The 12,518-nt window shown below is 28.9% G+C and overlaps 1 protein-coding gene across 1 annotated transcript in view; it reads left to right on the top strand.

The window, feature by feature from the left end:
• LOC111680111 (putative uncharacterized protein DDB_G0286901) overlaps positions 1 to 9,837 on the top strand; it is a 67,319-nt gene extending 57,482 nt beyond the window's left edge. Inside the window, exons 4-5 of the mRNA XM_046945825.1 lie at positions 8,691 to 8,756; positions 8,827 to 9,837. Of these exons, the coding sequence (XP_046801781.1) occupies positions 8,691 to 8,756; positions 8,827 to 9,000 (240 nt within the window). The 3' untranslated portion in view covers positions 9,001 to 9,837. The remainder of the gene's footprint in view (positions 1 to 8,690; positions 8,757 to 8,826) is intronic.
• The last annotated feature ends 2,681 nt before the right edge of the window (positions 9,838 to 12,518 follow it).

Here is a 12,518-nt window from a genome sequence, read left to right as displayed (position 1 = left end):
CTAGACTCTAGACTAGACTCTAGACTAGACTCTAGACTAGACTCTAGACTCTAGACTAGCGTCTAGACTAGACTCTAGACTAGCCTCTAGACTAGACTCTAGACGAGAATCTAGACTAGACTCTAGACTAGAATCTAGACTAGTCTCCAGGCTAGACTAAAGACTAACTATAGACTAGACTATGAGCATACCAATGAACTAGACTAGACTATAGAGTAGACTAGGTTATAGACCAGACTATAAACAAACCAATGGACTTGACTATGGACTAAAGACTTGACAAAAGACTAGACTAAAGACTATACTAACGACTAGAATAAATACTAGACTATAGACTAGACGAAAGACTATTCTATAGACTAGTTGCAACTGTAGGATAAAAGAAGTAGCTTTTTTATTTAGAACTTTGGCACAATTCATTCCAAAAGATCGTTAATTATTCTTCAATATTGAATTGGGTTAAACTTTCCTTTGCTAATGTTTCTTAAATGCAAGTGTTCGCATTAGGATTTAATATTTTAGAATTAGTTTGTTTATTAAACTTTTTCTTTCTTATTTAACATGCAGCTGTTAAAATTGATAATGTTCAAAACAATTAATCATCATTATATTCTTTTTAACGTGTGTTTTATGTAAACTTAAAAAGAAAATTTTAACGTTTAAATATAAATCAGGAAGATAAACTAATTTTTTTAATAATTTCTTTATTCCGACAACCAATCAATAGCTAAATATTAGTTGTTTTCTTTTTTAATCCCAATTTATGAAAATTTTAACACATTGTCTAGTCATCTACTAAATAAGAAAATACAATTTTGCGTTATTGTTGTTTGAGATTAATGATCATTATTTGAACTTTAGTTGTTTAATGTCACAATTTTGTGGCATGTTGTACAAACTGTTTTTTTTTAGCTGATAATATCTAATAGTGATTTGGTTTGTGGACTGCTTTTGATTTATACTGTTAGCAATAGTTATAGGTAAACTTTGAATTTTTGTTAACTAAATAAGCTGCAAGGCTTAAGAATATTTTATTAGGAATTTGTTTAAATCTAATATTTCATGTTATTTTGTAGAATGTATTTTCGTAGTATATTTACAAGAGTAGCAAAAGTGTTGTATATTTGTTGTTGTATTTTATTTACAACATATAATATGGTGTAAAGCTTGCAAGCTTTTGTTGTTGCGATTGTTAGTCATTGACTTTAGTCGTTGCATATTTACCAGACTTTATTGTAATGGTTTTTACTCTTGCAAATTATAACGAATGTATAACATCGTAGATTTTTACGATTGCTTTATGTGATAGAGTAAACTATAGTATTTTTTTTTTGTTATACTTGCAATATCTGCAAGGGTGCTTTAATGAAATTAATTGTGTTTAATATTATTATCCAAACTGTTTTCTTAACTATTTTTAAAACATTTATCACTTTCTTTTGCAAACAATGTTCACACCTTCCTTATATTCAATTAATATTTGTTTTAACAATATTAATTGTCTATTTAGTTAAATATTATAAGTTTACAAATTGTAACGGTTTGCAGGTTATTTTACTTATTTTCTAATATAAAATAAAAAATTTAGTTAGATGATCTCTTTTCTTTACAAAACTAACATTGTTTGTTGCAATTTAAGCAACTTTTTCATTGAATATTTTATTGGGGAAAGGTTGAAATTTTGTTATTGCTATTTAAAGCTTTAATAAGTTTTACTCCAGCTGGCAATTGCTGCAACCAAGTATTGTAACTGTATGTGAGTGAGTATAAGTATGAAATTGTGCTTAATTTAGTTTTTCTTCTTTTTTGTTTTTTGAGTTTAACAAATTTTCACATCATTATTGATGGTGTGGTGAATAATTTGTAATTCAGCAAAAAAAAAAAAAAGTTAAAAGCATTAAGAAATTGCATTTATTATGGAGATAGAAAAAACATGTGTTTTGGAAAAATTGTTAATCTATGAGTTAGAGAATTGTTAATTAGTTTGTAATAAATTTCTAGATTTTGTTACTTAGATATAACAAAATCTATGCCATGAGATATCGGCAAAATATTGACCTTGAATTACATATTTAATTCTCTAATTTTTAATTTTTTTTGCAAACTGAAAGTATTTCTCATTTATTTAACAATCAAGTAAAAGTTTGATATATTTATTAAAAAAGAATTCGGAATTTTTGTTTTATATTAAAAAACAGTCAAAATTGGCCTAAATGTGCCATTTTAATACCTTTTTCTTTGCCGCCATTGACCCCTCAACTCTATTTAATGTTAATTAATAATATATTACAATCTTACAGTTCACGTTGTTCAAACACCAAAAAAAAATTAACAATTTAAAAATAAACATTCCACTTAAAATACACATAATCAGATTATGCTATTACACGTCTCTACGTAATTAACTGGTTTATTTGGCACGTCGTTACAAAGCGTTGTATGGACTCGTCTTGTCTTGAAGTTCACATCATTAACGTTGGTAACGTTTTCATTATACGATGTGTATTACCTTTTTGTTGTTGTTGTGTTTACTTTTTGCGCAAATATAATGTGCAACAACAAAAACAACATTAACGAAAAAAACAATGACCCCTTAAAATATAAATATTAGTTAATATATATAGTCATATGAGAGAGGGGAATCTACACTCGAAGAAATATTATGGGTAAAATAGATCAAAGTATAAAATGGGTTGTTGATTGAAGAAATCTCTGATTGAAAGAAAAAGGTTTCAAATGATTTGCATTCCCACAACATACATTTGGCTATTCCTTAAAATCCAGAGCCTCTGATGGTAATCGAACCTACGACCTCCTGACTGACAGATTTGACCGTTGTCAACCATCTATCGGAGGTATCTGCTAAAAGTTCACGTACGTCAAAAACATACTCATCAGCATCCCATTATTGATTGCAGTTTTACCAAGATCCAAGTAACATTTGGCTTTTCTTTATAATTCGGAGTCTCTGGTTGTAATCGAACCCACGACCACCTGATCGTTGTCAACCATCTATCGGAGGCATCTACTAAAAGTTCACGTTCGTCGAAAACATCAACATCAACCTCATCCTAATCTTAAATTCTATCTACATTAGACTAATACTAAACCTTCTCGTTTGATATTATCATGCGATTACCTGATTCACAATATCATGTGACTACTAAGGGATCACGTACTCCAATTATGTTTTTTGGAATTACCAAATGGATCCTTCTAAATAATTTTTGCAGGAGCTTTTGATAAGTTTCTTATTCATATCCTTAGATAAGATTTTTCCATACCTATGCTACAAATTTTGTCCAGGTATTAACAAGGTTCAAAATTATTAAAATCGGTTTTAATTCCTGAAATTAGGGTTTTATAAATCGAATTTCGAATAATCGAACAATCTACTTTTTGTCGAAAAAAGTCGAAAGTCAAAGTTTACTATTCTGTTCCAAAAAAGTCGATAACACGACTATCGTCTGTGAAAAAAGTCGAAAAGTCGACTTGGGAAATAAAAGTCGAAAAAAGTCAAAAAATGTCGAAAATAGTCGAATGGTAGGAAAAAGTGGAAAATAGTCGAAAAAAGTCGAAAAGTCAAAAATAGTCAAACATTCGAAAATTGTTGAAAATCGAAAAAAGTCGAAAACCGTCGACAAGTTTGAAATGGTAGAAAAGTCGGAAAAAGTCTGTTATTGTCGAAAAGTCGAAAATAGTCAAAAAGTCGGAAAAAATCGAAAATAGTCGAAAAGTCGACTATTTACAAAATACTAAAAGTCGACTTTTAACTAACTGAAAAAAGTTGAAAAATCAACTTTGCATAAAATACAAAAAGCGACTTTTAACTAAATGCAAAAAGTCGACTTTTACCTAAATGCAAAAAGTCAAAAAGTCGACTTTTCGTTTCAACTATGTTGTTAATAAATAACTAAATTTTACTGATATAAACAAATAATAAATATATATTGTATAACCAACTTAAATATAGATTACTCCATAATTGGCCGTATCACCCTTACAAGATCCACTTCCACAACTTACTTAATCGTCAATATTTAATGAATTAATAATGATATCGGGATAAAATTTTACTAAAATAGATTTTGTTTACATATTTGTAAATCACTCTGTGAAAATTTTGCAGTATTGACCCATATAAATACCAAAGGTGTACTATATTCAAAAGTAGTTAATCGTAACTAACTAATGATTTAATTATGATATAAAGATCAGTTCGCTGTTCCTAAAAGTAAGCAATAGTTTTTTTAAACATTTAAATTTTCACATTATTAATCAAATTTCTTCGAGTGTAAAATGTTTATTCACATTTCTATAATACACACATGTTTGTGTGTGAACAAAATTTCGCATAAACTCATGTGTAACTTATAACAATAGTGCGTATTTAATTATGTTTTTCACAAATTTCCAAATACCAGTCAATCACTTTATTTTATTAAAAATATACTTTAGATATGAACAGTACAAGAGCAACAACAACAATAATATACAATGGGCAATTAAAATTACAAACAAATGTCTATTTGGATGCGTTGTAAAGTTAAAATCTAAAATGTATTTATTTTGTGGTAAAACATCTTATCAGTTAAACAATTGATCATGGTAGAAAACAACAATTACAAACGTTATAAGTTAAACAGTGCAACATTAAGTGAAGGTTACTTTTGTAACAAGTTTTTGTTTAATATGTTGTAAGTGAGAGCATGTAGCATCTTGTGTTTAAAGTGGGGTATAGCAGAAATGTTGCAAATTTTGTCATTGATGCATTTTTTTGCTCAATTTCATTATATAGTTTATTTCCATTTTTCATGTATTTTTTCTCGTTCAAATGAAAGCAAATTTTTACTGTGTTTGTTTACACATGCATTTTGTTGATTAAACACTTTTTTGTGTAAATTTCACTTTCAAAATCTATAATGTAAAAAAAATAACACATCGTATGGATACTTAAATGAAAAATGACGATGATAATAATGATGCTACTTACTACTGTTTTTTTTTTTTTTTTTTGTATGGATTTTTTAAGTTTTTTTGTTTTATTCATTGTCGTTGTTATTGTAATAAGTTCAGCAACATTTAATGCCATCAGTTTTAAGTTTGTTCATGCAACATTGATCTCTGTTCGTCTTTACTATGTGTCTGTCTTGTATGTTGTTTATATTGCAGCTGTTCATTGAGATCACTGTGTTTGATAGTGTTTAACTTTGTGGTAGTATTTTTTTTTTTTTTTTTTTTTTTTGACTTTTTTGGGAAATGTTTGCTTGGCTTCATTATGAACAGTGAGAGAAAAAATAATCATTGTTTGTTTTTCTTCTTCATTTTTTGTTTTCGTTGTTTTGCAGTAATATCATGTATTACCACTTTAGTTTAAGATAACTTTGGTAACATGTTTGCAACATACTTGCAAAAATGATAATAATATAATAAATTAAAATATGTTGTTAGCATCCGTTGATCAAAAGTCCGAAGGATAGTGGTTGAGGAGAGTTTGAAGAAAGCTTTTAAATTTAATTAAGTTATTGTAAAGAGCGCTTAATGATCATCTTTTATTTGGCTAGAACTTTAAAATGATCTGTGTAAATACTATCAATTCAGTGTGAATAGCTCTACATGTCTAGCATCTGTTGATCAAAAGTCCGAAGGATAGTGGTTGAGGAGAGTTTTAAAAAAGCTTTTAAATTTAAATAAAGTTGTTGTAAAAAGCGCTTAATGATCATTTTTATTTGGCTAGAACTTTAAAAGTGATCTGTGTGAATACTATCAATTCAGTGTGAATAGCTCTACATGTCTAGCCATAAGGGTGATGATCAAATCTTATAAATTTAATATGAAAAAAAATTTTTCTTCCATGGATTCGCGCCTGATTAAAGGAATCTTTCTTAAGTGTCTGGATTGTTCATCTAAATGGATCACGCTTTACGTGTGCAATACGACATTGTTTTACTGTTGTATATCCGCTTCGTATGACAGCGACCATTTTATTAAAAGGTTTGACCTTAGTAACGATATTTTTAATGATTTCCTGACCAATAATGAGGACAAACTTGATTCTATATCAAACAGTAAGACGCTTTAACACAGATCTGAAAACGATCGAAATTTCGATCATTTTCGAATGTCAGACATTGGCTCCAGAGCTACTAAATGAATACACAGAAATGATCCTGTTGGGAAAGAACTGAACAATACGATGCTTAGTGTTATATCTAAACGCATGTTTTATAACAACATTGCACCGATCATGATCATCAAATCTTTAAATTTAGTGGGATAATGTGAAAGATCTTGTTTATCATTTACTAAAGCTGGTTTCTCTAGTGACAGGGACGAAGTGGGTTGAATGTCAGGTCGCACTGATAATGATTAATTCAAGTAGAAGTCATTAAGCTTGATAACAAATGCGAAGTTTCTCTTATTGTCACAAAATAATTATAAGTGATAAAAATACTCGATTGGGTCTATATCAGACGTCGGCGCTAGTATTGTTCTGACAACGAAGATTTTCGGCAAATTACATGTACACAACACGATCGCATACGAACCTCTAAACAAGAGCATCAAAAATACAAATATTTTATTTAGTTGCTTGACAGCATTCAACAAGGCAGGTTGATGTCGCTTTGTTAAAGAAATTGCAAACACAATTTGAAAAAACAAAAAAACAACTTGCAAAAGCAAGAGCATAATTTACAAAAACAACGTACACTCTAAATAATTTTCTAGAATGCATTGCAATGAAAGTAAATAAGTTAATCTTGTTTCATACTTTTTGTACATTTTAATTAGAAATGTTGTTTCTATTTGAAAAAATTATCATTCTTAAGTACATTGATTACACATTGTTTATAAATATTCGCATTTTACAGTAATGCAATTTAATCTTCAAAATTAAAAATAACCAAATATTTTTTTCAGTGCTATTTCAATGAAAAAATGCCAATAGTGTGTGGGTAGTGGTGATTTTTTTATCTGCCTCTCTATCCGCCGGTATATGGTCTATATAAAGGACATTTGTCTAGTCTGAAGTGTAGGATTCTTTTTCTAATGCTGAGTATCAAATTTGTTCTCAAACTATAATACCTATAATACAGATCTCTATAATACAGATCTCTAGATCGGAATAATACAGATCTCTAGATCGGAATATAAAACAAATTATCAGCAAAATTACATAAAATTTGCGCTCAAGCTATATATAACCGGTTGTCAGATCTATCAATGTTATACTAGCAATGAGAAATTGTTGGCAACAGGTAAAATTACAGATCTCTAGATAAGATATATAAAACATATTATTAGCGGGACTTGTTCAAATTTGTTAATTAGCTATGTATAAAAGACTGTCAGATCTGACAATGTACTGACAATGAAAATTTCTAAGCACTGATAAATTGTCAGTTCAGACAATTGAACGAAAATCTTATAATTTCATTATCAGACAATAATTTTATCTCCTAACAAAAATTGTCAGTTTACACTGTTGTCAGATTGTTTTATGGCAAAAGTTTTCAGATCCGCAGCTAGACACTGCCACAACTATTTTAGATTTAATTCGCTTTTTTTGTTTCTTTTAATGCAAAGTCAATGCTAATAGAAATAACTTATAATGATATTGTCAGAAGTAGGGTTCTATAATTCAAACGAAAAGTCGACTTTTCGACTTTTTTCATTTAGTTAAAAGTCGACTCTTCGACTTTTTGCATTTTATGAAAAGTCGATTGCCTTTTTCGACTTTTTCCGACTTTTCAATTTTTTTGGCTTTTTAACTATTTTCGACTTCTTTCGACATTTTTCCGACTATTTTTTGACTTTTTCCGACTATTTTAGAGTTTTTGATTTTTTTCCACTTTTTTAAAATTTTCGACTATTTTGACTTGCTTTTACAATTTTCTAGTTGTCGACTTTTTCCGACTTTTTCGACTTATCGACCTTTTCGAATTATCGACTTTTTTCGACTTTTCGACTTTTATTAACCAAGTCGACTTTTTTCACAAACGATAGTCGAGTTATCGACTTTTTTGGAACAAAATAGTCGACTTCGACTTTTTTCGACAAAAAGTCGATTGTTCGATTATTCGAAAGTCGATTTATAGAACCCTAGTCAGAAGCATTAAATTTACACATCTGACAATAAAATTACATACTCATCTTACAATGATATATAATGTGTCAGATTTCTGACAATATTATTGTTTTACTATATACTGACAATAGTTTTTCTGTCAAGATAAAAATTTAAAGTTAACAACATTGTAAGATCTGACTATTGTTTCTACATACAGAGCTTTACTTGTATTGGCAGTGTGTAGTAGAGTGAAATAAGAAACAAGTTTTTTTCCGTGTAGGGTATCAATTTATCTATTTATTCTTACAAACTCAAAAGTTGTATCCAATATCTTTGTTTAAATTTGACAATCTCATTTACAATGTATTGTTTGCTGTTGACATGATTGTATTTTACCGAAATTTGAAAATGTCAAGGTTAACTAATATTAACAAATATTTATTACTTTGTTTTGTTGTACTAAATTTAGCAATTGTTATCAGAACTTTGAGAACTTCTTGAGAGGGTTAAAAAAAAAAAAAAACATTTAATGAGAAATTTATATTTAAAGAATACAAATAAGATAAATCTTATGAATATAATATTTTATAAAACTTTAATATTCTATTTATTTTTACAGGATGCCGATACAGTAGAACGTCTTAATGAATCGGGTGAACTGAGACAGTTATTAAAACCCTACAAGGTATTTTATTATTGATCATAAACAAATTTCATAATTAATTTTAATATATTTTGACTTCTATTTTACACAGTCAATATCAACAACCTACACCTGTCAAACATGCGGTGGCTATCGTTTACTACCATGTCCCTCCTGTAATGGCTCTAAGAAATCCGTACATCGAAACCATTTCACAGCCGAATTTGTGGCACTCAAATGCATGAATTGTGACGAGGTGGGCTTGGTAAAATGTCACAACTGTTAGAAGACCAGACACTAAACACAGTTTGGCAACAGTGACCAACTAAACTGCCACACAATAGAAGCATTTGTTAAACATTGCGACAATGACAATGAAGTAATGTAATAGCTTGACAGTGTTAAAGTGGGTGACATAAAAAATCCGCGTAAAATTTTAAATAACTAATCGTAGTACCCTAAATGAAGTGTTAGAGAGAAATAAACCAAGAAGGCGTGTGCATGTAATTCTTTTAGCAACAGACAACGACTTTAGACTAGTGATTAAATTCTATAGAAATTTCTTTTACTTAAATAAATTAAAAGGAAATTTTATTTTATATATTTGTCTTTAAGCTTGTTTAAATAAATATATTTTTATATATATAAACTGTATGTTTTAAGCTGTAAGTGTGTGTAATTAGTTATAAATTTTATAATTATATATATTTTTTATTTTATTATTATTTCTTCTTTTAGTCTTTATAATTATTACCTTTAATTAACCATTTTAAATTTTAAGTTTTAAAAATTGTTGCAAAAAAAAACTATATAAAAAAATGTGCAATTTTTTTAATATATTAATAAGAAAATATCTTTATATATCTGCTCTTTAACAAAAAAAATGTAATTAAAAAATAATTTTATTTCTTATTTAACAAACAAACAAATCACAACGAATCACAGCAACTATTAACAGCAAACAGTGTAACGATTGTTAATTTACCTAATTATTCTAGTTAATCATAATAATAACATTTATATATATTTTTTTAAAACTTTTTTTTAATTTTATATATCATTTTATTTTTTTCTTTTTATATTTGCAAATAAAATCCCAGCAAAATTTTTGTGTGCCAACCAATTTATTTGAATGTGTCAAGTTTTAACTAACGTTGTAAAAAAGTTAACTCATAATCATTTTCTGATTCGATTTAGCAATATCTGTCCGTCCATGTAAACCTTGTATTTAAACCAGTGATGCCAAATAAAAGGATTTTTGCCTTTTTGTAGGGTTTTTTTTCAATTTCACATGTAGAGAAAAAGGAACAGATTTCTTACTTTTGTGAATTTGTAGGGATTTTTTTTATAGTCCATAGTTTTTAGTTAATAAATCTTTTTTTTTTGCAATTATTAGATAAATACAAATTTAATTTTAATTTAGATGAGAAACATAATGAACTTAACTATCTGAATCTGGATTTTAAATATCCCATCAAACATTTCTCTCAAAGAAACTTTTTTTCGATTATGCTTATTTTGTATAGCAATATATTATGACAGATCAATAAATTATGATTGCGAAGTCAATTTAACAGTGTCCGTCTGTCTGCTGAAATATATGTTTTTATACCCTACACCACTATAGTGCGGAGGGTATTATGCGTTTGTACTGAAGTTTGTAACACCTAAAAATATTGGTCCTAGACCCACCTTAAAGTATACCAGTCGCCTCAGAATCACTTTCTGAGTCGATTTAGCTATGTCCGTCCGTCTGTCTGTCTGTCTGTCTGCCAGTCTGTCTGTGTGTCCATGTAAACCTTGTGTGCACGATACAGCTCGCAATTTTCAAGATAATTTGATGAAATTTGATACATACTCTTTTTTTGGTTCAAGGACAATCGCTATTGAAAATGGTTAAAATCGGTCCATTATTTCTCCTAGCTCCCCTACAACTGTACCCCCCGAATCGGGCCTTTAGGCTCATTAGTACGTTAAATGTTTTATAATGTCAACGAAAATCAGCAAAAATTAGTTTTATAGAACAATAATTGACAATACTAATTTTTATTGTGATCGGGTCTCATTTGACCCTAGCCCCCATACAGACTCCCCTTCAGAAAATGACTTGAAGGTCAAAATTAACTTATAATTACTTATAATACGATTAAAATCTACATAAATGACTTTGTACTAAACGTAAATTCATCTACTAAAATTTATAATAATAGGCCCATATTTACCCCTTCTCCCCTATGAGCACTCTTTGTAGAAAATCTCTCTTTTTTGTCAACAATAAGTAAAAATATTCCACAATAAAACACATTAAAAGCTTTATTTAAAAAAAATCAAAATATTAACATACTGACTGGTGTAGGGTATCATATGGTCGGCAATGTCCGACTATAAATTCATACTTGTTATACCCTACATCACTATAGTGGGGAGGGTATTATACGTTTGTGCTGATGTTTGTAACTTACAAAAATATTGGTCCAATACCCACCTTAAAGTATACCGATCGATTCAGAATCATTTTTTGAGTCGATTAAGACATGTCCGTCCGTCCGGCTGGCTGGCTGGCTGTCCATGTAAACTTTGTGCGCAAGGTACAGGCCGCAATTTTCAAGATAATTTGATGAAATTTGGACCAAGCATGTTTTTTGGCACAGGGACGAAGCCTATTGAAAATGGTTGAAATCGGTCCATTATTTCACCTAGCCCCCCTACAACCGTACCTCCCGATTTGAACTTTTTATGCTATAATTACGTCAAATATTCTGCTATCTCTCTAAAAATTGGCACAAATAATTTTTATATAAGTATAAATGATACTGCAGATTTTCGTAAGGATCGGCCTATATTTGACCCTAGCCCCCATACAAACCCAACTTCAAAAAATGACTTAAACGTCTAAAATTGACTTGTAATCATTTGTATCGCAACGAAACACAACAAAACTAATTGTTATTTAGAAATATATCCTTTTCCCAAATTTACCGAGGATCGGCCCATATTTGACCTATATAGAGCCTTATTTAGAAATTTTAGTTTTTTATCAATAAATGGCTTAAATATTTTGGAATTATGGTAATATTCAACATAAAAGTTTCTTTACAAAAAATAAAAATTTTATAAAAAGTAAAAAATTTAAAAATATACTCATGGTGTAGGGTATTATATGGTCGGCCATGCCCGACTATACTTTCCTACTTGTTTTTTAATAATTTTTTTTTAAATTTTCGTATTTTTTAAATAATTTTATGAAATTATTTTTTAGGGACAACCAAGATATTTGGTAATGTAATTATCACTTAAAATAATTTTTTTTTCTTTGTTTTCAATCTAATGTTAAGATGTTAACTGATGGGTCAGGGTTAGAAAATTTATATGATATAAAGTTGAAATTAAACAAGTAAGAGTTCTATATTCGGCTGTGTAAATCTTTACCCTTTACCATGGTGTGTTAAAAAAACAGTCAGTATCAAAAAGTCCTCTTTTACATCACTTCGTTTGAGCTCAACAAGCTTAATTTCATATTTCTAAGATCAATATTATAGAAAATTAAAAAAGTACCTTTAAAAAAAAAAGTACCAAAAAGTTTACCTTTTTCGGTTCTCACCTAATTCCGACTCTTCATACATAATTTCATGTTTCTAGGTTCAATATTATAGAAAATTCAAAAATTACCTTTTGTAAAACGAAAAAGTACAAAAAAATCTCCTTTAATGTGTTCTCGTCTAGTCCGGGCTAAAGTAACAAAACTTTTTCGGACCTCACCCACTGTATATATTTAATTTTATGTTTGTAGTTTCAATATTATAG

The sequence above is a fragment of the Lucilia cuprina genome, chromosome 3 (genome assembly GCF_022045245.1).
Source record: "Lucilia cuprina isolate Lc7/37 chromosome 3, ASM2204524v1, whole genome shotgun sequence".
In the NCBI taxonomy this organism is placed as follows: Eukaryota; Metazoa; Arthropoda; class Insecta; order Diptera; family Calliphoridae; genus Lucilia; species Lucilia cuprina.
Note: the sequence above shows the minus strand (reverse complement) of the source record. Positions and strands in the feature narration are given on the sequence as shown.